Source organism: Musa acuminata, chromosome BXJ2-6 (assembly GCF_036884655.1).
Source record: "Musa acuminata AAA Group cultivar baxijiao chromosome BXJ2-6, Cavendish_Baxijiao_AAA, whole genome shotgun sequence".
Lineage (NCBI taxonomy): Eukaryota > Viridiplantae > Streptophyta > Magnoliopsida > Zingiberales > Musaceae > Musa > Musa acuminata.
In genome coordinates this window covers 43,386,986-43,412,271 of record NC_088343.1, presented here as the reverse complement: position 1 = coordinate 43,412,271, position 25,286 = coordinate 43,386,986, and the positions used below count along the sequence as shown (strand labels likewise).

Genomic DNA, 25,286 nt, shown 5'->3' with positions numbered 1-25,286 from the left:
CTTGAAGTTACAGTTCTTTCAGGTTTCCACTAACTACCCTACCGGTCAACTTAATAGCATCTGTTGCTGGCAAATTACTTCTTTTCCGCATTTTAGTCAGCTGCATGCTTAATTCAAATCATTTTGGGCAAAAATTCTGACAGGTCTTTAGTATGTGGCGTTTTTGCTATTAACACAGCATAAATGGCCCTCCCTATTACAATATATATATATATATATATATATATATATATATATATACTACAGACTGCACACAATCCCACCGAACTTGGAATTGGGCGATCGAGCCTTCTTCCTCCCTCGCCGTGCCACGAACGCTCTCATCACCTCACCGCATCACCGTATAATTCTGGTTCAAAATCCCAACGCCAATCTGATCTCATCGACCAACAAACACTCCTTCACTCCCCACGAAAGAGCGAGAAAGAGAGGGGTAGTTAGAGCGAGTGCTGGGAAGAAGCATGACGAATGGCTTCGTCGAGCTCTTGAGCAGGCGATCGATCCGGATCTGGCTGTGGGATCGGACGAACGGGGACTGCGTATTAATGAGACGGCGGGGAAGGGGAGAGGAGGGTTAGGGTAGGGTATATCCGGAGAGTACGAGGGAGTGGATCGCTTGTATGGATAACGAAGAGGCAATCAAGAAGCTCCATTAGACGGAGCGAGGGAGAGATTCGAGCGGCATTGTCTGCCGGCAGCGATGAGGACGGATTGTCTGGTTCCGGCCCCAAAGGAATACCAGAAACCAATGCCCTGGCCCCAAAACAGAGATGAAGTTGGTAATGTCTTTCTTTCTGACTCTGTCGAATACTTGCTTGATTCAGTTCTCCGGCGACTTGTTTCCTTCTTCGTCTGTCTTCTTGTAGATATAGCTAATGATTTGCTCCTGTTAGCTCTGTTTACTTCTCCACATGTGTGAATGCTTGAAATAGCATTAAGAATCAAGAGTGATTCTTGATTGGTACTGGTTTCCATTAGCTCCTTGTATCAGGCGACCCTTTCGTGATTCGTTAAGCATGTTATTACTGTTTCCCTGTGATCTGTAACCATCACGGGATCTTTTTTCTTTGAGGCTGTTAATTAGGAGAGTGATGTAGAGATGACTGGCTGAAATTGATGATCTGGATTCTTTAATAGTGCTCTCATTTGGGACTAATGCTCAAGATTACTTGTTGAATTAGGACACTATGCGAAGGTTGTCTCGAAAACACATTCAATCTTGGGAGGGTAAGTTCCACAATAACATTCTCCGGAAAACACAACATTGTTGTGTGTGCAACAATTGTATGCATCAAGGAGTGGACATATAAACACTCTAAATAAAGGCTTTCCAAAATCTACATTACTCAACCAAACCCTTCAAATCTACATTGCCAAGAACACTTGACAATTGATGGGTCACAAAATTTTGTTTCTATGGTGTATGCATTCTCAACTGTTCCATAGGAAGGAAAGTTTGATCCACAGGCACAAGATCCAAGGGGAGTTAGAATTCATCTGAACTTCTAATGTTTATCGATGTATACTTTGTCATTTTCAATTTCTCATAGCTATAGATATCCTTCCTGTTGCACTCAAATACCAGGTATGGTTTAGCAATGGTAATGCACAGGATAATATTATACATGGAGCAGATCAGTATCTGGATCAGATTCCTTGGGATAATATTATCTCCATAATTATAATTGATGTTTAAGCTATACCTTTGCTGTTTATGTGTTCTTTATTTATCTATTAGCAGTACGCTTATTTCTTTCACTAGATATGCAGATGGTTCCAGATATTGCATTTGGTAATCACACGAGTTGCCCCAGATGTTGGTTGTGGCGTAGCAAGCTTCGGTGCCGTTCTACTCTCGTGCAATGTGAGCACCACGTCCATAGCTCCAAAAGATGTTCACGAGAATCAGATTCAGTTTGCTCTTGAACATGGTGTGTCTGCATTGGTTGCAGGTTTTACAACACACTGGTTGCCATATCCAAGCCAGGCATTTGACCTAATTCATCGTTCAAGATGTAGAACCAACTCCACTCGCGACGGTATGCAATTCTGTAATTCCTGGAAACAACTTCTCAGTAGTTGTTATTTGTCATGCTTGAAGATTATAGTGACAGGCAAAGTATCCAAACACTGGTGTCCAGTACTCACACCATCAACCTCTATCTTCTTGCCATGACTCATTTCCGTATCAGGTTATAGCCAGGCTTTCCTTGTTGGTCTGAACCAAGATCACGGTGGTTGAAGAATGTAGAGTAGAACCAACATGCATTTTCCAACCAAAATCATTTAACTTAGTTGAGGAATGTTGCATTTAGGTATGGTTATGATCAGCTCTCTTTGGGCCAATGTGCATGCCACAATTCAGCCTGCCCATCATGGTGCATGATATAAGCACACAACATTGGCATGCATTAGGTTTGTCACGTTGTCGCATACACTTATATTTTCTCTTCATCTCAGGTGCAACATTTAGGGCATCCCATGCTCATGTTCGTGATTCAAGATCCGCATGGAAGATATTTTAGGTATTGCACAGACCATGGGATACTGTTCAAGGTCCATTACTGTGTGCCTTCCCCTAAGAGTTGTGCAGCTTGTTACATATCTATTCTCTTAAATTCTTTTTGCTTCTTCCTGCAACGTTTTTATGGGCAACCGAGCTGAAATGGGTGCAGGCTCTTTCTGATCTCTCTGTCAGCCAAGCTCCCAAGTGGTGGTTTTGTCGTAGCAGCTATACCTGTTCTTATCCAAGTCAACCCATGGATAGAACTGCTGCATCATCCAGTTCAGTCATTACATCACTTCTGCAGTATGTTTGAAGCTTCCCGAGCGAAATCAACCATGGCCGCTGTGCCAGCTCAGTCTGATACAGAGACAGGAGCTCAAGCTAAAGGTTTCATCCACCATGTCCGACCACTTGTCTTAATAATAATCTCCACTCTTTGTTTCACATCATGTAAGGTATATAAGCATTGTTGTTGTTTTCCACATGTTTCCGCATGACGTACCAAATCGACGGAGACCTTCACCTTCTTCTTTTTCTTGGGCAGAGACAGGTACCTGCATTTAAGGCGGGTCAGAGGAACACGCGTCTCAGTTAGTCCAAGTAGATCCGGAAGATAGATCAGGTCAATGCAGACGCTGTTGCTGTGTTGCAAGATTAGCAACAAGATGCAGAGGAACTCGCGTGTCTTAGTTAGTCCAAGAAGTTCCGGAAGAGAGATTAGGTCAATGCATCAGTACAATGCTAAGATGAAGAACATGCGGTATATGCTGCAGTCATCCACAAGCACACATCGTCTCCACAAGAGCAAACTGGTACACGAGCTTTACTCGTTCTCAGTCCAACTTGATCATAAGAAAGTGTGATTCTGCTATCCAACACCAATGATCCTTCAAAATCCTATCTTTATATATAGCTACGTATCTCTGGTCCTTTCGCCGTCGTCTTGCAGCAGTGTGTCGCATTCCCTTTGATTAAAGCGCGGGACCTATGACACCACCTACTCTCCCCACCATAAACAACTCATTACCTTGATACTATATTTCAACTCTCAGAACTCAGTGTTCTCAGATGAGATCAGCACAGTCGAGGAAGAAGAATCTCCACCAACTGGGACAGCCAACTGCGAGCAGTAACAACAAGAAGTGCAACTCATATCACATTCTTCCATATACATATCTTACAGCCACTGGCAATCTTTGTCGTTTCAAGGAAATCAGTAAATGAGATGATACATACTTGTTTGATCCAATTGAATCGGTAGAGGATGAAGGGGTTTAAGATCATCCACACTATGCCTTGACTAGCAATCATGATGATCTGATCAAGGTTGGTTGATAATATCTGGATTCGCAGTACCTGTGTGATTTGAATAATCTGAATGATTGAGTGTTAATGGCATGCGTGAGACAAATAGGACGCTTCAAAAAGGACAGTCATGCTTTACATTGTTTCCATCTACATTTCAAAACACCACTACTAATACCTCGGTATTAAGTAACCCTCTGTACGAGACAAATAGGACACTCATGCTTTGCATTGTTTCCATCTCCATTTCAAATACCACTCATCATGAAACCTCAGATACATGTCCCCATCAATCTCTCACTGCTACCAACCAGTCACCCCTGGTTAGTAATACTATGACACATTGGTATTTTAATCTGTATGCAAAATTGGATCTTCAAACACTGTTGTTTAACTTCAGATTATACTGTTAATAACTGTTGTTCTCCACTTTGGAGAGGGAAAGAAAACTCGAAACTAAAAAAAAACCCTCAAAGATCAACAAATAAATAATATATTATAATAAAATTTCTAAATTATTCTCGTTTAATCTTCTTGTGCACTCTTAAATTAAATTTGGATCATGAAACACTGTTGCTTAAGATTATACTGCTGTCTTCTGCACTCAAAAGCAGTGGACTGTAAAAAAGTGCAGCAACCAAAGTAGAAGTAGCTTCAACTGATGATGTAAGGGGGCCGAACTCTACCTGCAGGAGGAGGCTGTTCGAGTTTATCTCTCCATCGATAAGAAGAAGTCTTTGTTTTCTGACCCAACTTGGATACAGATATGCTTTGCTCTAACAATATTCCATTTGCCCTCATCCACATAAGCATCTCCCCACCAGCTTCTGATCGGTAGCCCGTGAGCTCACCTCTTCTTCCTCCGAGCACAGAGCCAGCCATGGAGCAAGCAAGGTATTGGATGATAACGAGTAGGAATCTGAACGAGATGCCGTTCCTTAGCTCTCAGATCCCTCCGCTTGGTGTCAGCTCTTCGTACGATGCCGAGTCATGGGAAGAACAGGCGTTCGCCAGAGACTCCGCAGGAGATTTAGGAAGCTGCGTATGGCCTCCCAGGTCGTATTCGTGCAGCTTCTGCGGGCGAGAGTTCCGATCAGCTCAAGCACTCGGTGGCCACATGAACGTGCACCGGAGGGATCGCGCCATGCTTAAACACTCTCCGAGCCTCGATTCCTGCACACCAACAGGCGCGGCATGTCCGCCCCCGATCGCCTCTCTGGATCAGAGAGCTCTTGTCAACCCTAACCCTAATTCATCGTCTATCTCTACTAGGGTTCCTGCTGCTGCATCCAGACTGGAGTGGAAGGAACGCGACTCCATATCTCCCTTGTACTCCTCGTCTGTTGTCGGGGAGAACCGAAAGCGATCGCTCTTCTCCACAGCCAGCACCGAATCAGCAACTCTACAGCTATTCTCTCTCCCAGAACTAAATCTGCCCAAGAGGAATTCTCAAAGGTGGAAAGATGAGGACGATAGCGATGACTACAACAGATGCTGCAAGAGAGTTAGGAGAACCGACTCAGTGCATCCCTTCCGTGTTCGACCATCTTCTTCGGGGGAGACGCAACCGCTGCACCCTGAGGTCCTCAAACATGATCATGGCCCCGTTGAAGAGTTGGATCTTGAGCTTAGGCTTGGAGACAGCCCTCAGGTTAAACCTTTGTGCTTGGATGAAGATAGATAGATAAATACATATCTTTCCCTCTTTGGTTCTTCCCATCTTCCTTCACCAAAATTTCTCGGAATTGATCTTGGAGTTTCTCGAATGGATGCCATACGCTAGAATGGTGTTACAACAACATGTAGAAGAAGAAGAAAGATGTCTCCAAATATTAATTGTGCTGATTTGCTCAGTATAGCGCTCTGAAAATTGTACCAAAACAGATGGCATTTGCACTACTGGTGATTTCTCGTTCTTGACAATATGCTATCACTTGCTTGCACACAGTTGATCTTTCAAGAACTTGATAATAATTCTTCCATCCAAATGCTTATTCTATCTCTTCAAATTGTCTCCTTTTACACAAATTCTATATATTTTGGTGTTGTATGGGGCTGTAAATGACTGTGTGTTCCTGCTACCTCTCTCTCTCCATCTTCTTTGGCTCAAGTGCATGCCTGAGAGAGCCTTGAAGTTGTGTTGCTTATCCAGCCTATCAAGCACGCCGACAGACACAGAACTAAACAGATGCATGTGAGCATGTTTTAGGGTGTATACGTTGTGATGCATCGGTACAGTGATTCCTGCCCCTTTCTGAGGCACCATTCCAGCGTCACCCACATCCAGTCTTCTCCCTAAAACTCCCCTGCTGAAACCATTACAATATCATGCATCGAGGGGAATAGAATCGACCGCTTTCTGCGCTGCTTTTGTTTCTTCTGCTGCATGTATCTCCTCGTTGTGGGAGACCCGAGAAACAGCTAGCAAATCAGCTCACCCCTTCGTTCCAAACAAAGCCAATGATGCACACACCATTCCAACTTTGACTTAATGCACTGCGCAAGGTTTTATGGTGCGCAACAGAAGAATTTAAGAACATACCAAACTGATGGTTTCCCCTACGAGGAGTTGTGATGGCGAAAACACCTCAAAAGATGAATGCTCCGGTACAAGTGTTCCCAGTTCGAAGTTGCCTAGTTGGTGTAAGAGGAAGGCTTTGTCTTGTACGTATCCCTGCGCTGGGGTGCAGCTCACGCTGTAGGCCAAGTACAGGTGTGTGAGCTGTTAATGGCGCAGTACTGAAGGAGGAGCACATGGTAACAGGGGAGTTAAAGAAATCAGCCAAGGAATGAGGATTGATGGCCTCGGGGACTGTGTGTGGCACATTGTTAGGCATTTGGAAATGCTTAATAAGGGTTGAGAAGAGAATATGGAATCAAGTGTTCTGATCATCCCTCTCATTGTTTATGAGGTGCCTTTTGAGAACGAGACAAAGTGTGCGATGGATCTGTGTACTGTCGATCATGTGTTCGATTCCTTGCCTTAGTCATTGATATGTGATGTAGAACTCGACATTTGTAGAAGCTTTCTCACAGTGCCAGCAATGGCGCCAGTGACTTCGCCTTCCTCGCTCTGACGGCTTGTTTCCGAGAGACATGGTTCGTGGGCCTCTCAGCCCAACACGAGCCCAATTAATCGAAGCGCCACGCGGTACTGTTCGATTAAGGCCTATTCGTTGTGCGATGCGGTCTGATTCGATCGCCTCTCGGCCCAACTGGTTCCAAAGTCGAGCCCAACACGAGCCCGATTCGATTGAAGCGCGATTCGCTAATGTTACTTTAAGGCCTATTCGGCATGCGATGCGGTCTGATTCGATCGTCTTGCGATGGATATATCTAAATTTGATGTGGAAGCGATGGATACAGTTTCCGCCCCCACCCTCTCCTCTTCACGAGACCACCGAGTCGCGCTCGAGGAGAACAAACGTTGTGCGGCACCGAGAGAGCAGTACTCGAAGCGGACTGTTTCGGCCCCCACCCTCCTCTTCAGGAGACCACCGAGTCCAGCTCGAGGAGCACAAACGTTGTGCGGCACCGAAGTTGAAGCTTTTCGGGCCCAGACACCTATACGGATGTCGGAAGGCGGTACGTGGAGGAGCAAAAGGATGAACAGGGACCCTTCCCGATACATTGAACGCGTTCATCGGTACAAGGATGCTGCTGGCTCCTGTCTGGCATTTCGTCGATCACCATGCGGTCGTTGTCGCTGCCGTCCTGCGGTGGCTGCGACGGCGAGGACGACCCGTCCTCCCTGTGGAGCGTCGCCAGCATCCTCCAGTACCAGAAAGCCGGCGACTTGCTCATCGCCCTCGCATACTTCTCCATCCCGCTCGAGCTCTTCTACTTCGTCACCTGCTCCGATATCTTCCCCTTCCGCTGGGTCATCCTCCAGTTCGGGGCCTTCATCGTGCTCTGCAGCCTCAGCCACCTCGCCGCCGCCTTCACCTACGCCCCCCACTCGTTCCTTCTGTTCCTCACCCTCACCGTCCTCAAGTTCCTCACTGCGCTCGTCTCCCTCGCCACCGCCATCTCCCTCGTCGCGCTCATCCCGCAGCTGCTCCGCCTCTTCGTCCGCGAAGGCCTCCTCCGCCAGAAGGCGCGCGAGCTCGACCGCGATCTCGGCCTCATGCGCCGCCAGGAGGAGGCCGCGTGGCGCGTTCCCATGCTCACCGCCGAGATACGCCGTTCCCTCGACCGGAACACCATCCTCGACACCACTCTGGTCCAGCTCTCGGCCGCGCTCTCGCTCCGTGAGTGCGCCATATGGATGCCCACCTCGCCTTCCTCCATGTCCCTAACCCACCAGCTCCACAGCGGTCCCCGCCCGCCGGCGTCCGTTTCCACGGACGACGCCGATGTCATCGAGATTATGTCACGTAACGGCGTGGTGATTCTGGACCCAAAATCCAATCTTGTGCGGGCCGCGATGGCGAGCGAGGCTGTTGGCCGGGTGGCGGCCACTCGGGTGCCTCTGCTTAAAGTGTCCCACTTCAATGATGAGAGCATGGAGGCATCGCATGCTGTTCTCATTCTGGTGCTTCCCGATGGAGAAGTCAGGGAGTGGACGTCTCACGAGCTCGAGACAGTGGAGGTTGTCGCGGACCAGGTGGCCGTCGCGCTCTCCCATGCTGCTATTCTTGAGGATTCTTTGCTCATAAGGGAGAAGCTTCTGGAGCAGAACATGGTCCTCAACCGTGCCCGCCATGATGCTCTGCTTGCAAGAGAGGCCCGAGAGTCATTCAAGTGCTTTATGACTCGGGAAATCATCGGGCCAATACGCTCGATTGGTGCCATCTTTTCACTGTTGCAAGTTGAGAAGCTGAGTCCTCAGCAACTGGGAATGGTGACAACCGGGCTCACCTTGTCATCTCTGATCGGGGAAGCGGCCAACATCTCTGGGTTTGAGGAGGGAGAGCTGGAGCTGATCTTGCAACAGTTTCATGTTCGTGCAATTCTAGAAGAAGCTGTGACCATGTCGAGGCTGTTGTGTGCTTGCCGAGGTGTGCACTTTAAGTTTGAAGTATCCGGCCAAGTTCACAGAGCTGTAGTTGGGGACACGAAGCGGATACTTCAGGCTCTTTGGTGCATGCTTGGAAATGTCTTGGGCTTTGGTGATTGCAGGGCCATCTTCCTCCAAGTCCTAGTAGAAAGTAGCATGCAGGATGACATTTCGATAAGCAAGTATGGGGTCATGCAACAGGGTCTAGAAGAGGGTACAGTTGTGCTGAAGTTTGAAGTTAGAAGAATTGGTATCAAAAGAAAAGACAACAACATTGCTCACAGCAAGCATGGACCTGATATTGGTGATCCTGGGATTAGCTTCGCTATATGCGAGAAGCTGGCAAGAGTGAGTATGTTTGGTTCCTTAATTCATTAGAAGTATATATTACTAAACTTATCTTTTATCTCGCTTAATTTTTGCCCTACATAATTTGGAGACAATTATAATTGTGCTCATCACCACATGTCTGAATCCTCATGTCCATCTAGTTCTTCCAAAATTTCTCGCAGGTGAATTGGTATACTTGGAAGTGTGTACATTGAAGTCATAGTATGTGCCAGTTGGCTATGCGTTTAGGGCACTTAAAAAGGCTAGTCCTTAACATCGAGTCTTTTTATATTTCCAGGTTGACTGCTATATATTTATCCATGTATCTTGTGATCACTGGAAAGAAATTAGTAAAAAGCGAAAAAGCTTCGAGTATACTAGCAACGAGAGTTATACTTTTCGTCACAAACGTATTAACTTCCTTTTTTTATCATTTACAAAACTACACAACAAGAGTTATATTCCTTCTTTTATTGAAGTATTAGCTACATTCTAATTTGGAGCCTAGGGAATCCAATTGACTAAAGTTCGCTTCGTACAATCTGCTGTATGGAATACTTGTTTTAAGGAGTATTAAACATTATATGTGTCTTATTTATTTGAAAATCTTGAATTCTAGTTAAGCTTAAACCTTTTACTTGTCCTTTCAATTTCTAGCCTTACTGATCTTAACTCGAGGCAAGGGCTTTCCTCATTCAGTGCTATTGATACTTAATATTGGTGTGTTGTTATATGCAGCTTATGCACGGGAGCTTTTCTGCTCTTCCAGAAGCTGCATACGAGGAGAGTTTTCAGCTGCTCATCAGATTACCATGTCCTCGATCAAGGGATGAACTACTAATGACAAGGCACACTGATATTGAGAGTTGTCCATTCAAAGGAATGAGAGTTCTGCTGATGGACATCGATCGATCCAGTATAGTAATCACCAAATTGCTTCTTGAGAAACTTGGATGTCATCTTACTACAGTGCATTCATGGCGCCACGGTGTCCATATGATGGGAAGCCAATTCCACCTATTACTTATTGATGATAAAATTCTTGAGAACAATAGGCACGAAGTTGCTTCTCGCATAAAACAACTCAGTAGCAAGAGCTGGCCGCTGTTTGTTGCGTTAACACCTAATGCTGACAGGAAGACAAAAGAAAGATGCCTTCAGGATGGGATGCATGGTGTATTATGCAAACCAGTCATATTGAAGCAGATGATAGATGAGTTGCAGAGAATCACCCAGCAACTACAAATTCCACATCCTTTGTTGATGACACAGCAAAATTAGGAGAACTATGCTTTCAAATAGGAAACGGTCCGTAGAAAGCAAAGATCCAGAGCTATATGGATCCACATATTTGGTGTAGGATCATTGCTTCTGTAGTAATGGTTTACAACAACTGGTGGTAGGACTGTGCAGATCTTGTAAATGCAAGTAAAATGGATCTTTCTTTAGCTAGCTGTAGCTCTTTCCTGTTTAGGTTTTTTCCTGAAAGACTAATTGTGGGGTGTTGATATCAATGTTTTCTTTACCATGCTTCTTTTTATGCAGCAGCTGCTGTCATCAAATTTCTCAGACTGGACCTGATATTGTTTGGTATTTTCTTACTCATACTAACATCTTCATGGTAATTTAAGACGCAGATTGGCCATGCTTAAAGAAACTGTGATCAGGAAGGATCATTAAATCATTAGCAAGTTATGATTGTTCATGTTATTGATAGATTCTATGCAGAGTAGGAGCACCAAGAGACTGTGACACAGCTCTCTAATGGAGGAACAGCAAGCCCTTGTTGATTCTTTGGATGGAAGTGACGATGGTTGCATCCTATCTGGTAACTCAAACAGCATGCACACTTCCATATCTTCTCCATCCTGAAGACTACTCAGTGACACTGAAGGATGTATGATTATTGGTATACAATCTAATCTTCTCCTCATTTCTCTTAGTGAAGGGAGAGCTGCTAAAGTCAAACTATGTTCCATTGACTTCGTGGTCTTACCCTCAAGAAAAAATAAGAACAAAAAGAGAATAATAATTTGACATCGTCATGATGTATGAGTTGGTATGCTGCTACTGTTTGATCTCCTAAGTCTCTTCGTCTTCAGTATGTCCTGTGTGTCCATGGCGAACTCACACCATTACATTCCTGCATGAGGATTCGTGGAGACCGGTATGGGTGACCCCTCGCTTTCCTCCTTTCCCGTCAAAGACGAGACTGCTTCCTCCCTGGTCTTCACAGCGCCTGCTTCAGCACAGCCATGGCTCACATTTCTGGGGCTCACCGCCCCGGTAATGACTTCGCACAGAGCTCTGTCTTCCTCTCCGGGCTCCAGCTTCTGCATCAGATACTCCTTCATGGAGACCCCCTTGTCCCACACTTGCTTGGCGACCATCTCGTACCTTGGACTCGATCCCTGGAACTTGGAGGCTATTGCTTGGGTCGCCTCCGACACCGCAGCGTACGCCGGCGTGAGCATCTCCGTTACCGTCTCGCTCAGGGTCTTATTGCTGTTGCCGGCTGGTTTTTGATCCATGGACTCATCCTTCATGGGAGCCTTGTCGATGGCAGCAGGCACTACAGTCCTGTCTGGTATGGGTAGATCCTTGACTGCGCCGAGGTGGTCGTCCGACGCCGGTTGCTCACTACGCACTTCATCCTTCTGCATCGTCTCCGATTCCTCGTCTGTCGTACTGAGTAGAGTAACTGTTGATTTCACCTGCGGACTCGAATGATTCGCTGGAGCAGAGTCAACGGCAGGAGCATACGGTGCCGTCTCTGACTCGGACACTGACATCACAGGCATCAAATCAACCCATGCTATCTTCTCAATTTCAATTCCAAAGAGAGGAGGACGTGTCGACTGTTCTTACCCGAGGCGCCATGGTGGCGGGGATGTTCGTCTGCTTCTTCGAGCCCCGCGTCCAAGCTAACTCCCCAGGGTGGTGTGGGGTTGTGTTTCCCCTGCCCATGTCTCTTCTTCAGAAGCATCTGCCTCCACTTCCTTGCCTTCTCCTTCACCTTCACCAGCACCGACTTCTTCGCATGGTGGTGGTGGTAGTCTTCATGGTCGTAGAATTCCCTGAAGGTTGGCGTCGTCGGCGCCGACCAATGTCCACGCGGAGACGACACACCTTCATACGCGTTGCCTCTTCATCTAAATCAGTAGCAGCGATCAAGGAAAACAAGGATCTCAAACATGCAGAGAGAGTGAAACCTTTATGCGGGTGCAGATTGCTGGCCGGAAGATGGTGTTTCCCCGGACAGTAGTCAAGAAAATGTAATCTGTTCCTCCCTGATTGAGCCATTTGCGTTTTCTCTCTTCCCTTCCTGGACTTGAGCAACGCGAGAGGTCTCATCAACTCGCAAAAGAAGCATGGAGGGATCGCACCGCATTTAAGCAGGGAAGGAGCGGCAAAAGCTTGCCAAGTTTGAGGAGGTTTGGGTGGTGCGGAGAAGGTGGCATTTCTTGACCACCCTTCGTCGAGCCGTGCCTGTGTGGACCATTGAAGACTCTCTACACGAATTCGGCAACCCATAATCTCTCTCTCTCTCTCTCTCTCTCTCTCTCTCTCTCTCTACATATATGTATATTACATATACATATACATATACATACACACATATATATATATACATATATATACATATACATATATATGTATACATATACATATATATACATATATACATATACATATATATATACATATACATATATATATATACATATATATATATATATACATACATATATATATATACATACATATATATATATATATACATATATATATATATACACACACACATGATTTGCGAGTTGATACGATAGGAGACCTTAAAATTATGCAGTGTTTTCCATTCAAAATGATTCCAAATTCTACAGTAGCAAATGTTGGAAATGATTTTGATGTTTTCTCTAAGTTGCCATACATTTTCGTACTTTAAATCCCACAAGAAGTATGAAGCATAAGCATGCCATATATTTTCATTTCTCTACAACCTTCCTTCTTTCTCCAATCTTATTATCAATAACAACATCATTGACCTCCTTCACTTCAATACACCAAATGCAGCAAAATAAAAGAAATGTTTATCTTGAAAACATTAAGCCCATTTTACAAGTGAATCTTATTCTTGTAACATATCCCCATCAAAGTTGTGTTGGTATAGCTTCATATGCCTGTAAGAACAACTAAATGCAATTTCTCCTGAAATGTGTACTATAAATGAGAGAAACATATCACAGTTCATTTAGTAACAAGTCAAAGAGCTACTGTAGTACTATCTAAAAGAGAGCTATAATTACTGGATGATGAAATGGACAGAAGAATTAATATTCTCAAACAACAAAAAATTGTTAGACCAAACTGGCAGATTTTGGACGACATGGCAGCAGATAATTTGCAATTAATGATGAAATAACAGGCATCCATTTCTCACATGCAAGAAATATTTAGACCAATAACTACAATTTACCATAATCATGTAAAACTACCACATAAAAAGTCATAAAAGGCAGATCAAGTATGGGGTCTTAACACTATGAATAGAGACACAGTCACAATAAGTAGATACTAAAAGTCAAAAAAATATTTTTAGGCATCATTAAACCACACATCAAAGAGAATATGTAAAGCGGAAAAAAAAAGGACTCCTCTGTTCATGCTTTGTGCCAACCGGTAGAGGCTCTCTGAAAAACCAATGCCGTGTTGCCGTACCAATGGCACAGCTCCATGCTGAGTTTTGCTACCATGTCCTCACAGTTCAGTACAATTGTGACATGCAATTGTTGATTTAGACTTACATGAGACAAGGAAAGAAAATGGAGACCGAAGAAAATAGACATCGAGAAAAACACAATCTAAACCTGAAATGAGATATTCTCTGGTTAGAATAGACAACAATATGAACAAGAAAATTCTTTAGACAATATTTTAATAACATAATAAAGCCAATCACATAAGAGCATAAAAAATCCAACCTCTAAATGCATAATATATTATTGAGTAGTACCGCAAGTTCTGTTGTTTTGTATGCAGTGACATTTTCTTCACTGTGTATCAGATACCTTACTGATGAAATGCAATAAACTCACCATCAAGAATAAATGTGTGGCAATGATAAATACTTTATATCACTTTGGAGATGGAACGTAAATGGTGGGTTGACCTAAGATGTGATACAGGTGTGTTTTTTCAGCCTCAGGGTTCAAACGACAAATGTTCCGTCCATGTGCATCCATAGACAAGTTCTATAGAGGAGGTATGCTTGATCTTGGACCTTTACTTCAGGCCTACCTAGCAGCAGTCAAGATATGGAGCTGGAGTTCTTTCCGACTTCTTTTAAATAGTATCCTTCACTAGTAGCGAAATGAAGCAAGCTCACTTCAAACCAAATTCTACTTTGATCCACTTTGAAGCGAACCAAAAACACCCTAAGCAACTTTTACACAACACAATTTGTGTACAAAGATCATTAAATAATATATAAAGCAGCATTAACGGTGAATTAATACAGCAATAACCAGATAGCATGAGTCCGGTTTTTTTCTATGGAAGCGTTCCCCTTTCAAAACTACTCGAACCAAATATCAACAATATTTGGAAACTGACAGAAAAACAGAACATCTATTGACTCAATTGTATAGGCATGATTTCTTGACTATGATATTGCTAACATTTCTTTTAGACTTCAAAAGACAAGCTCAAGTTCATAATTCATAACCTAAGCCGTAACCATCTAGGCCTTCCCGTATTCCTGTCAAATTAGGAGTCCTTCATTCACCATTTAAGCACATCATAGTGTGATCAAGTAGCAATCTGTCAAAAATTACAATGAAAAATAAACTGATGTTGTATACAGGAGCACAAGAGAAAGCAGAAGAACTAAAAGTTGGGCAATTCAATTAGATAACCAGCTGATGAATGCTTAAAATTTAAGATGAACGACTATCTCATTCTTGCTCTGAAAGAGGATTAAGTGGTGGATCAAAAGAAGAAAAGATCTTTATGCCGACCAATAAACCCTCCTTCGGATAATATTAAAAGCATCAGTTTGCAAGATAATTTTAAATGAGAATTATCTGACATAAAATCCTTCAGAGCAATCATCATCTTCATCGAAGAAAGTTTCAAAACAAAAAAAGAAAAATAAAAACCTTTGCTACTACTGCCTCCAACATGCTTGTGCCTGGTACATTGCATAAACCGAAAACTACATTCAAAGTTCATCTTGTTAACTGGTATTGGAAAACTCCTTTCAATAATTGTATGGTAGTTATTGCATAAAAAATTATTGAGACCATACAATTCTCCCTACGCATTCATGGTAAATAGTACTCTGTAAGCTCAACGCAACCTCGCAAGAAAATAATCACAGTTTAACAAAGTGACTTAATCTAAGCATATAAATCAAAGCAGATAACAGATGATATAGCTGCATGGTTTCCTATTAAACAAGTTCCAGAAAAACCCATGGCAGCGGCAGAAAAAAGTAGCGAGAAGCAAAGCTCTTGATTCAGTCAAAATCCTATTTGTTTTTAGGAGTAACATGTGGATACGAAGCTATGGAACCAAAACTGTTCCCACTATACCAATCCTTGTGCCGCTCGCTGAAAGCTCCATAAGGATGCTGTGGCTCAAACGCATGATGAGCTCCATTTCCGTGATTGTGTACAGCCGGCACCATTGTGATCGGACGACCATGTCCATGTGGAGGAGCCATTCCAAAGACTGGCATTGAGAACATAGCCGGCATGGCATACCGCATGGGTGTGTGGACATGTTGCTCGTGAAGATTCTGTGTCGCCGGCGGCGTTGAGGTGAACAGGTGATCCGATGGCGAGGGCCCCTCGTCTGGGATTCCTTGCATTCTTTTCAGGTAAAGCCTATACTTTTGGAGGTGGCTCGCGACGTTCTCTCTCGTCAGTCCCTCCACGTTCATCAGCTGCATGATGGTCTTCGGCACCGCGTTCTTGATCCCCAGATGGGTGACCACATCGATGAACCTCTTGTGGAGCTGCGGCGTCCAGACGAGGCGCGGCCGCTTCAGGGCCCTCGCGGAGTGGTCGTCGCTCGAATCGTCCGGCTGGGGAGTAGACGGTTCCGCCTCCGGCGATTCAGCGCAGGGGGAAATGGGCCCAAAAAGTGGGATTTTGCCTGAAGACTCACCGGCGACCACCGGATCGTCGCCCTCAAAGGCCACGGTTTCATCAGCGGCGGCGGGCGGGAAGGGGGAGAAGGATCTGAAGGCGGCGGAGGCATCGGAGGAGGGGGCGACGCGGCGGAGGCCGAAGATGGTGGACTGGGAGGCCCGATGGACGTCGAGAGCAGTCCGGGCCGGCTCTGGCTTGACGCTAAAAGCCGAGGCAAGCTGCGGCGGCACCAAGGGCTGGGACAGTGGAGTGAGCTCCTCGCCGCTAGGGAGGCCGAGCTCCCACTCGAGAACCCTGCCGTCGTCGTCGTCGCCGCCGCTGCTTACATCGTCGGCAGCCGAGAGGCGGTCGAATTCGTCATCGCTGCCCGCCTCCTCGCCCATGATTGAGAATTCGAATACAAAGATTAGGGTTTCAGGTACGAGAAAGAACGAGTTGGTGGATAATCGACGGTGAGGAGACGGAATTCTTGAAGACGGAGAGGAGGAGAGAGCGGGCGGGGGCGGTGGATATTTACTGTGAAAGGAGTGTCTTCTGGGGATATTCGGACATATATTTATTTATTTTGGGGCAAAGTGCAAATTTATGTGCTACGCTGTGGCCGATGGTCGCTTGATGGAGATGACATCCACCGTTCGTTGTTCCTTCCATCTCATCCGAACCGTCGGTTGACGAGATCGCTTGGACGGCAGATATCAAGCCCCCGCTTGTCGAACCAGTTTCCTACGTACCCGTTAGACTAGCCTTAATTTTTCCTGTATGCCGCTATGGCCCACTGTGAGGTAATACCTGGTACCTCCAATAGCGATGCAGGTCGGTGAGCGGGTACCTTCGACAAATATGGAATTGGAAAGGGACGTGGACCTGTAAGCGTTGTGCTTTGGATTTTCCACTTCTATTTGCACTTTTCCCACTGCGACTTCTTTCGACCGTCTCAGTGGTTTGTTCCAGCAGATCAAGGCCGTCAATCTATCATCTAATGGCTGTTTGTTTCAGGTTATTTAGATCACAACCGTCAAGGGGAGGAAAGAGAGAGGGAAGCAAATGAGAGGATGGCAACATCAACCATATCTTCGTCTCCTCTCCTCCTCGCTGCTCCCAAATGCGCTTCCCGTGCTTCTTCCAAGCTATGCTTCGATCCGAGTCCCCGACTGACCACCTCCGGTCGCCCTCGACTAGATCTATGCACACGGAAGAGAAGGTTTGGAGGAGATTCACTCAAAAGCTCTCGAATTTGGCGGGTCTCGGCTGTCGCGGAGGAAACTTTGCCGCCGGAGGCCACCGTGGAGAAGGCCCAGCAGATTATTCCCGCCGCTGCTGAAGACAGCGCTGCATCCACCGTCGTCTCTGCTTTACTCGTCGTCGCCTTTATCGGACTCTCCATCCTCACCATAGGGGTAATAATCTTCCTTCTCCTCTGGTTTCGATCCTAGGTTTGGTTAATGGGACAAATTTGACGCATCTGAATGTAAAAGCCTTAACTTTTACCTCTTCCTGCGGTTGAATTTAAGTACGAGCTTTCTTTTCCCGTTTCTTGATTGTGATGCATCAAAGATGTAATCTTGTTTGCAAAGAGGAAGACAAATTTTGATTTCTTTTTGCCTTTTTGGGCATGAATTGTTGGTTTTGCGATTGGGGCAGGTGATCTACTTGGCAGTGCAAGATTTTCTGAGGAAAAGAGAAAGAGAGAAGTTTGAGAAAGAAGATGCAGAAAAGAAGAAGAAGGGAGGAAAGAAAGCAAAAGCCAAGGCAAGGACTGGACCAAGAGGCTTTGGCCAGAAGATTGAAGAAGATGAGGATTAGGTCCATATGTTCTCTCTCAATCCTTTTTCTCAGTGCTTTTAAGAATCTTAGCCTCATTTTTAGTGCCTCTCTCTTTCTTTCAGGAAATTACTTTGAAGTTCATAAACATGTTGTAGCATTAGCTTTGGCATTGCTTAATTGCTTCCCACAGCATGTTGAACGCATACCATTCAATTCTGAGTTGAAGCTTGGAGTTGAATTGTTGTGCAAGAAGAACAGTCATTCTGATCCCTAAACAAGAAACTTGTAAATGGGGCAACTTCTTGGCCTCCTCTTCTGCTTAAATCATAATCATAAGCAAAGGACAAGAAGAAGAAGCCAAATTGTTGAACACTTATTAAAAGTAAAAATCAGAAAAATAAACCCAGTTTGCTAAATTGTTAATGGTTCCTTGCTGAGGTTTCAATTTCCTCGATAACAATTTATCAAGGGATTTCTGCTTTACGGAACTCTGCATCTTCTGAGCACTTGTCTGATTCCTTCAAAATAAAAAGCAAGTTTTGGTCTAGTCATACTTCACAGCACTGTATGTCAGCAGATGATTGTGTCTATTTTTCTATCAACTTTTCAAGAACTTCCTCAGAGAAAACACATCGATCAATATTGGAATCTGATTTAGTTGTCTGGATTTAGCTTCTTATGCGATGCGGGGTACGAAGAAGGTCAATGCACACAGACTCAGAAGAGCAATATTAACATTTACCAATGCTCGTTTTCTTTTTATGTTCGAACGTACTAGTGATATTCTTAAATGAACTATTTGCATAACATCAAACATGTTTTATGGGTTCACTGATGCTCTTAGTCTTTCAAGAAGGGATCACTTCCAGTATTCAGCAGTCATTGTTGCCATACCGAGCTTGCTTTATCAGATAGGAACAAAACTAATGAACTTCATCCTTTAAAGTTAACATTTTAACATTTTCAGAAATCTAATGTTAGTTCTCTATGTTATGCTAATCATATCTATCTTCCCGCAGGTATCCGCAGATCATCCTTTTCATGGCATGCCAAGGCAGCATGGGATATCAAAATTTTGATATGTAGATCTATCTACCTGTTTTTATGATCTCAACACATTTCTTTGCTCTGTTCTCTTATTTGTTCTTTGTTTTTTTACCTGACGGCATGGTATTCTCACATTGTGATTAATGATCCTGAAGTTGCTTTGATCTTCTCTGTGTTCATCTGTAGTCTCACTTGTATACATACTTCCCTTTAAATTTCTATATATATATGTGATGCAACCGGCAATGAAATTTCTCTTAAGTTCTATATCTTGTAAAATGGAAGGAAATGCATCAACAGTTCAAATGATTCAAACAGAAGCATAAGCTTACTATCTCCATTCTATATGGTTGGCCTGTTTTCCTCTGCATCATGTTTGGAGTAAATTGAGCTCTGGAGTATTATTTCAACATCACATCTTGAGTTTACTGTGATGAGCAATGTAGAGAACTTATTCGGTTTAATTGTAAAAAAACACCTTGTTATGATTAAAAGAATTTTCTGTCATTTTTCACCCAATTTATGCAAGCATATAAAACAATTTTCTTGCCATTGTTCATCTCATCTTAACAAAAAAGGCAGAGAACTTTTGTCTACTTACAACTTGATGGTCATATTATGATTGTCCATCTGAAATTAGGATGGAATTCTGACAAGCCATAGATCAAGATCCAAGAGAGTGAAGGATTCAATTCAAAGTACAAGTCCACCAAAAAGAAACTTGAAGAGGGACCTGCAAAATAGAAAGAGACCAGAGCTTCATGAACTCCAGGCATGGATGGACAAGGCGAAGAGAGATGAAACTTGAAAGGGCCCCCCTTGATGTTTGGTGGAGTGAGAAATGGGTCTGCGGTTGGAGGTAGAACAATGGCGGATCGCATTTGGTCCCATCTTATCCACAACGAGCAAATCCAATCGGAGAGCAAGTGGACAACTGATGTGCACTTATCCTGCTTTTGAGGCCCCAATCAACGCCAACCTTCACCACCACCACCACACAGAGATCAATATATCGAAGAAAGGAGAGCCGCTTCAGACGTCGAGAGATCAGTGATGGCTTCCGTGGCTCCCTTCTCAGCTCCCTCACCTCTTTCTTCTTCTTCTTCCTCCCCTCGGCCACCACCGGCTGCTGCAGTCGCGCCTTCCCTGCGCCCGGCGGTTCCGGCCTTTCCTTGGTGCGGCAGAAGGCCTGCTGCTTCCAGGGTGGTGGCGGTGTCGGCAGTCGGGGAGCTGTCGTCCGACAGCAACACGTATCTGATCGCCGGAGCCATCGGTGTGGCGCTTGTCGGCACTGCTTTCCCCATACTCTTCTCTCGCAGGGACATGTAAGTTGCCCCTCCTCCCGTCCTTTCTCCTTCATCCCTCCTAAGCCCACAACAACCGTATCTGATGCAGATGCCCAGAGTGTGACGGAGCTGGGTTCGTCAGGCAAGCTGGGGCGGCACTGAGGGCTAATGCAGCAAGGAAGGATCAATCTCAGATAGTTTGTCCTCGTTGCAATGGGCTGGGGAAGTTGGGACAAATCGACAAATAAGGGATCCATGCTCTTGTGATTGCAGAAGCTGACTACTCTCTCTCTCTCTCTCTCTCTCTCTCGCTCTCCCCTCAGCCACCATGACTGTTAACATTACTGTTTGTACTCTGTACAACTGTGAAGAAAATGAATCCATCTTTATGTGCATCTTTATGTGCAATTGCTGAGGAACGCAAATTAATTTTAGGTAAATTCTATCATATACTACTAATCATAATTATAATTATAGTTTAAGTTAAAATATTAAAAAAAATAAAATATTTAAAATGCCATTACCATTACTATTATTATCAATTAATATCAATTACAACTTTAATGAGAGTGAAACAAAAGTCAACTGACAGAGATTATATGTATATGCGTGGGACCCACTGGTGGAGCCGTGCAGCGTCAGTGGGCCCATTTGGATGAGTTGGACCCGACATGAATGTCCCGTATCCGATCCGTTTAGAAACCAGTGTCATGATTCGTGAAATAGCTTAAGTGGTTCCGCGAAGTAGCACAACCTGTAAGCCCGCGGCTCCCTCCGCCTCTCGCCCGCCTCGTGGCGCTCCACCTCTTGCAGGCCAAATCGCTCCTCGATGTGAATTCTATTCCCGTCACTTCACCGCAAGGATTGAAGGTCGCCGGTCGCTATCTAAAGGTAACTTCCTCCGCCTCTCGCCCGCCTCGTGGCGCTCCACCTCTTGCAGGCCAAATCGCTTCTCGATGTGAATTATATCCCCGTCACTTCATCCCAAGGATTGAAGGTCGCCGGTCGCTATCTAAAGGTAACTGTTTCCTCGCGTTTATGGGTAGAAATTGCTGTTTTCGATTCCTCTCGATGCTTCTAGGGTTTCTGCTGCTGCAGTGATCTAGGGACTTGGGGATCCTAGATCTGTCCGATTCGAGGGTAACCCTTCAACGTGTTTCGCAATTTGCGTTCGGGATTTTGTGGAATTTCATCGAAATGCCTTGTCTTTGCGGCAGAATCCTGTCTCTTCGTTGCTGTGAATGTGGTTCCCTTTTAGCTCTGATTGATTCGATCATGTATATCAATTCTAGTTGATGTTGTTCCATGTTGTTGATCGAGTTGGAACAGGGCAATCGGGTTCGTAAGGACAAGAGGTGGTTTTGGGGTGAGCATTAGCGTCTGCAATCATGAGCTATGTTTTACGGACAAGTAGAGCGGACATCGAGAGCGGCTTGCCAGGATTTATACCCGAGAGGCGGCTGATGGTATTCCTCTTAACCTATCCGTTTGAACTGTGTCCTGCATATAAACTAAGGTTTTGCTGGATGATCTATTGTATTGACCTTTTGTTGTTTGTTGGTTATAGCGAATGCATGTGGGCGGTCGACCTGTTAATAACAATTCGACTACTTTTCTTCTTACCGGTACGGCTGTCGTTGTTGGATGATGAGGCTTTCTATTCTTCCATTCTGGTTTAGGTTATGCGGATTCACTCCTAATTTCATGTGCATGATTAACATTGCAGTTCTTGTTCTGTTCATGATATTGAATTCACATCAGATGTCACCCAATTTTCTGGTAATTGTTAATGGCTGATGTTCTCTATATGTGTTTCTTAATTTCTTATTAGTATCACTTTTTAAAGAGGACATCCTCTGTGGGTACGTTATGCATGTAGCTTTGGCTTGTTTTGGGAGTGTTTCTGATGGCCACCAGCCTAAGGATGTATGCAACTTGGCAGCAACTCCAGGCTCAAGCCCAAGCTCACGCTGCAGCTGCCAGTAGCTTCCTTGGGGGCACAGAGTTGCGGTTGCATGTTCCACCATCCGTAGCCTTTGCTACAAGAGGGCGCTTACAGAGCTTGAGGCTCCAACTTGCTCTTCTTGATCGAGAATTCGATGATCTAGGTACAGGTTTCTGGAATATTTAGTTTACCTTACATCATTGCCTGCTTGGATGATGATGAAGTTTTAAGACTTTGATCAAGCTATGCTTTCACTGTTTTGCTTGTTCTGCATCTGCCTTACTTTGTTGTTACCCTCTTTCTTTTCCTGAAAGGCTTGCTTGCTCACGCTTATCATGCATTTTCAATCTTTCAGATTATGATGCTTTAAGAGCATTGGATTCTGATAATCCCCCTGATGCTCCTTCGATGACAGAGGAAGAAATCAATGCCCTTCCTGTACACAACTACAAGGTCCAATCTCGCCAAGGGTCTGCGACCAGTCGGCAAAGGCATGATTCAGTTCCTTTGGTGTACATGGGCAACTTTGTTTTTCAAAGTTGTTCATTACTTGTTCTTTTCAATTTTATGTTGCTTTTACAAATCATCCTCATTTTGATATTTGGTTGTCCTTGGGTAGTGGTGGATCATTGCCACAACAGGCATCATCTTCTTCTGTATCTGCAACTGAGGTAGTTGTTTGCATTCTGTCAATAATTTTTTTATTCAGAAAGCTGTACCATACTGTTATATCTTTCAAAAGTTATTACTGTTTTTGCTTGTTTCTAAATTTTTTTATTCATTCTGGCCTTCTAGTTTAAAATTTTAGAAAACAAACATGGGTTACATACAAGATGTGTATTTAATTTAATATATTCCTTGAAATGACTGCCAGATAGTATCACTAATTTATTTTGTATTATTTTGATTTTTCTATTAGAAAAGGAATGAGATCCTTATCACACTGTCTGTCTTGATATACTATTTATTGTAGAAAATATGGATCAGTGGTCATACTCTAATTCATTGTTGTTACTTGTGTTTTGCACATTATTAAACTGCTAAGTTTCTTTCTTTAGGCAACTACTAACTTCTTTCGTATAGATCATCACATACTTTTTTAAATGTATGATTATGTTGCTCATTCGATACCAACGGAAGTTTGAATTATGCAGACAAAAAAAAAAAAACGATATCTTTGCATTATATGTTTGATTGGAGTTGGTAAGATATTATAGTTCACTAGACCATGTGTTGGTTATGAAGTAGTGGCCCAATTCCAAGTTTCTAGTTTCTACTAGGAAAAAGATTGCTCTAGGTTGGGCCATCAGAACTTGAATTCATTACATAAGGAATATTGAGAAGATATAGAAAAAGAGGTGATACAACCTCAAAAATAACTCTTTAGTTTTAAATTTTATGGACAATTTTGGCAGTTAATGGTAGAAAAGTCTAGTCTGTGGAAACTCCATTTGTTAGATATTCCATGAGGTTACTGAAATTACAAGAGGTGAATTAATTAAAATGCACTTCTCTGTGGAGTCTGCTTGATCCAAATGCCCTTCGGTGCTTGTGATTCAACTAGTGTTAAGAATGTCTAATATCACATGAATTAGATGTAAAATATATGAAGTAACCAATAAGATGTATCTAGATTGATGGTGATACATGAGAGTTCCTAGCTACTTTGTTACTTATGAGGTACTTGTTGATATAATACTAACTTGTTCTGCTGCTTATCTAGAATACACTTGTTCTTGATATATCTAGTTTTAGGTTTCTTCTACTTACCTACTTGCCTAACAAAATCTCACAATTCTCTAGCAGAAAAGGCAGGAGAGTTCAAAACTAGATGGGGACTTGAAGACTCCGGAAGATGAACTGACATGCAGTGTTTGCTTGGAGCAAGTCAATGTGGGAGAATTGATAAGAAGCTTACCATGCTTGCATCAGGTAACAACTACCGATACCATGCTAGACTTAGATGTCTATGTAGCGAGGAAGTGCTTATCCTAGAAGTCGCCAATTTTTTATTGAACTTTCTATTTATCGCTCTGTCATCTTGCCGATCTTGAACCTTGGAAGTGTTTCTGTTCTCCATCGAGACAAGGATTCTGTCTGGTACTCCATGACATATTCCGACAAGCTTAATCAAGTGCGACGCCTGTTTCCTAACCAAACGAGTTCCATTCCCACATGACTCTTCCCTTGATCTCCAATGGTTTACACTTGAATGCAACATTTTGGATTCTAGAAATACGAACCATTTATTCCATCTCCTCCACTTGGCTTTGTATAATTATTTCCGACTAATCCAAGCTTAAGTGAATCTGTTACAGGGCAAAACAGCAGTTTGCTTAGGAATTAGAAGGTTTGAAGGAATCCTCTGTTGCAATTCTTTGAAGTGTCACTCTTAATCAAATTAGTTAGTGAGATTATTGTTGGTTTACATGAATTTCCTGGCATTTGCTGAATCGGTTGCCCTTCTTGCAGTTTCATGCAATCTGTATCGATCCATGGTTGCGTCAGCAAGGTACATGCCCTGTCTGCAAGCACAGGGTGAATTCTGGATGGCATGCAGGTGATGATGGTGAAGCGGACATGGTCTAGCTAGTTACATTCACCATCCAATGTCTCAATACACATCCGGTGCAGTTGCTGCTGCATCAACGACGAGTACAACTAACTCGATGTACGGCATTACTTAACCAAGTTAAATGATAAAGCGGCTGGTATTAAGCCTGTTGTAAGTATATATCTTATCTAATTATTGAGTCATCTCACCTGCAATCCTCATCAGATTTAGAACTCTAATGTAGCCAATTATTGTGCTCTTTCTGTTGGCACTATTGATTCTTCATTTCCCTGATATGTCACGTCAAATCAAAGCATGATAACCTACCTGCCACATCCGTTCGACTTGTAGGCGGTGTTCTCATTATCTCGCCACGTCGGATGGGCCCCGCACCAC

At 43.8% G+C, this 25,286-nt stretch overlaps 8 protein-coding genes across 14 annotated transcripts; 6 read left to right on the top strand and 2 right to left on the bottom strand.

Annotated features, from left to right (window-relative positions):
- Positions 1-327: 327 nt before the first annotated feature.
- On the top strand, positions 328-4,001 carry LOC135613716 (probable methyltransferase PMT12). Its single transcript, XM_065110754.1, has 5 exons — positions 328-779; positions 1,771-1,864; positions 1,953-2,039; positions 2,461-2,961; positions 3,057-4,001. Exons 1-4 carry the CDS (start codon positions 771-773, stop codon positions 2,523-2,525), a joined length of 255 nt encoding a protein of 84 aa, XP_064966826.1. The 5' UTR covers positions 328-770; the 3' UTR covers positions 2,526-2,961; positions 3,057-4,001.
- Positions 4,002-4,485: 484 nt separating this feature from the next.
- LOC135613715 (probable transcriptional regulator RABBIT EARS) lies at positions 4,486-5,787 on the top strand. Its single transcript, XM_065110753.1, has 2 exons — positions 4,486-4,705; positions 4,781-5,787. The coding sequence occupies exons 1-2, from the start codon at positions 4,692-4,694 to the stop codon at positions 5,493-5,495; spliced, it is 729 nt and encodes a 242-aa protein (XP_064966825.1). The 5' UTR covers positions 4,486-4,691; the 3' UTR covers positions 5,496-5,787.
- A 1,411-nt stretch (positions 5,788-7,198) lies between these two features.
- Positions 7,199-10,709, top strand: LOC135615806 (ethylene receptor 2-like). The gene is made up of 2 exons (XM_065114793.1): positions 7,199-9,158; positions 9,879-10,709. Exons 1-2 carry the CDS (start codon positions 7,503-7,505, stop codon positions 10,419-10,421), a joined length of 2,199 nt encoding a protein of 732 aa, XP_064970865.1. The 5' UTR covers positions 7,199-7,502; the 3' UTR covers positions 10,422-10,709.
- Positions 10,710-11,098: 389 nt separating this feature from the next.
- LOC135615807 (uncharacterized) lies at positions 11,099-12,678 on the bottom strand. Its single transcript, XM_065114794.1, has 3 exons — positions 12,353-12,678; positions 12,009-12,269; positions 11,099-11,925 (listed from the first exon to the last, which is right to left on the bottom strand). The coding sequence occupies exons 1-3, from the start codon at positions 12,672-12,674 to the stop codon at positions 11,276-11,278; spliced, it is 1,233 nt and encodes a 410-aa protein (XP_064970866.1). The 5' UTR covers positions 12,675-12,678; the 3' UTR covers positions 11,099-11,275.
- Positions 12,679-12,982: 304 nt separating this feature from the next.
- On the bottom strand, positions 12,983-16,807 carry LOC135615803 (transcription factor PCL1-like). The gene is made up of 2 exons (XM_065114791.1): positions 15,734-16,807; positions 12,983-14,960 (listed from the first exon to the last, which is right to left on the bottom strand). Coding segments are annotated over exons 1-2 (945 nt in total). The 5' UTR covers positions 16,678-16,807; the 3' UTR covers positions 12,983-14,959.
- A 507-nt stretch (positions 16,808-17,314) lies between these two features.
- On the top strand, positions 17,315-20,786 carry LOC135615804 (uncharacterized). The gene is made up of 4 exons (XM_065114792.1): positions 17,315-17,691; positions 17,936-18,097; positions 19,078-20,430; positions 20,501-20,786. Exons 1-2 carry the CDS (start codon positions 17,347-17,349, stop codon positions 18,095-18,097), a joined length of 507 nt encoding a protein of 168 aa, XP_064970864.1. The 5' UTR covers positions 17,315-17,346; the 3' UTR covers positions 19,078-20,430; positions 20,501-20,786.
- On the top strand, positions 20,159-20,639 carry LOC135614003 (uncharacterized). The gene is made up of 2 exons (XM_065110999.1): positions 20,159-20,430; positions 20,501-20,639. The coding sequence occupies exons 1-2, from the start codon at positions 20,159-20,161 to the stop codon at positions 20,637-20,639; spliced, it is 411 nt and encodes a 136-aa protein (XP_064967071.1).
- A 377-nt stretch (positions 20,787-21,163) lies between the features above and the next one.
- Positions 21,164-25,153, top strand: LOC135581557 (E3 ubiquitin-protein ligase SDIR1-like). Of its 7 annotated transcripts, none has more exons than XM_065114788.1 (9): positions 21,164-21,282; positions 21,721-21,857; positions 21,959-22,016; positions 22,118-22,170; positions 22,271-22,499; positions 22,692-22,827; positions 22,956-23,007; positions 24,143-24,268; positions 24,809-25,153. In XM_065114788.1, the coding sequence occupies exons 2-9, from the start codon at positions 21,780-21,782 to the stop codon at positions 24,923-24,925; spliced, it is 849 nt and encodes a 282-aa protein (XP_064970860.1). In that variant the 5' UTR covers positions 21,164-21,282; positions 21,721-21,779; the 3' UTR covers positions 24,926-25,153. The 7 variants fall into 7 exon arrangements, with proteins under 7 accessions (XP_064970860.1, XP_064970856.1, XP_064970857.1 ...); XM_065114784.1 differs by having other exon boundaries at positions 21,270-21,409; positions 24,140-24,268; XM_065114785.1 differs by lacking the exon at positions 21,164-21,282 and adding an exon at positions 21,404-21,531 and having other exon boundaries at positions 24,140-24,268.
- The last annotated feature ends 133 nt before the right edge of the window (positions 25,154-25,286 follow it).

Coding starts and splice junctions, on each gene's coding strand:
- LOC135613716 (XM_065110754.1), top strand. Junction 1,865..1,952: donor CCGTTCTACTCTCGTGCAAT/GTGAGCACCACG, acceptor CATTGGTTGCAG/GTTTTACAACACACTGGTTG. Junction 2,040..2,460: donor AACCAACTCCACTCGCGACG/GTATGCAATTCT, acceptor TCTTCATCTCAG/GTGCAACATTTAGGGCATCC.
- LOC135615806 (XM_065114793.1), top strand. CDS start 7,503: ATGCGGTCGTTGTCGCTGCCGTCCTGCGGTGGCTGCGACGGCGAGGAC. Junction 9,159..9,878: donor TATGCGAGAAGCTGGCAAGA/GTGAGTATGTTT, acceptor TGTTATATGCAG/CTTATGCACGGGAGCTTTTC.
- LOC135615807 (XM_065114794.1), bottom strand. CDS start 12,674: ATGGGTTGCCGAATTCGTGTAGAGAGTCTTCAATGGTCCACACAGGCA. Junction 12,270..12,352: donor CAATCTGCACCCGCATAAAG/GTTTCACTCTCT, acceptor ACGCGTATGAAG/GTGTGTCGTCTCCGCGTGGA. Junction 11,926..12,008: donor CCGCCACCATGGCGCCTCGG/GTAAGAACAGTC, acceptor CTGTGATGTCAG/TGTCCGAGTCAGAGACGGCA.
- LOC135615803 (XM_065114791.1), bottom strand. CDS start 16,677: ATGGGCGAGGAGGCGGGCAGCGATGACGAATTCGACCGCCTCTCGGCT.
- LOC135615804 (XM_065114792.1), top strand. CDS start 17,347: ATGGCAACATCAACCATATCTTCGTCTCCTCTCCTCCTCGCTGCTCCC. Junction 17,692..17,935: donor TCTCCATCCTCACCATAGGG/GTAATAATCTTC, acceptor CGATTGGGGCAG/GTGATCTACTTGGCAGTGCA.
- LOC135614003 (XM_065110999.1), top strand. CDS start 20,159: ATGGCTTCCGTGGCTCCCTTCTCAGCTCCCTCACCTCTTTCTTCTTCT. Junction 20,431..20,500: donor CTCTTCTCTCGCAGGGACAT/GTAAGTTGCCCC, acceptor TATCTGATGCAG/ATGCCCAGAGTGTGACGGAG.
- LOC135581557 (XM_065114784.1), top strand. CDS start 21,780: ATGAGCTATGTTTTACGGACAAGTAGAGCGGACATCGAGAGCGGCTTG. Junction 22,017..22,117: donor GACTACTTTTCTTCTTACCG/GTACGGCTGTCG, acceptor TTAACATTGCAG/TTCTTGTTCTGTTCATGATA. Junction 24,269..24,808: donor GCTTACCATGCTTGCATCAG/GTAACAACTACC, acceptor CCCTTCTTGCAG/TTTCATGCAATCTGTATCGA.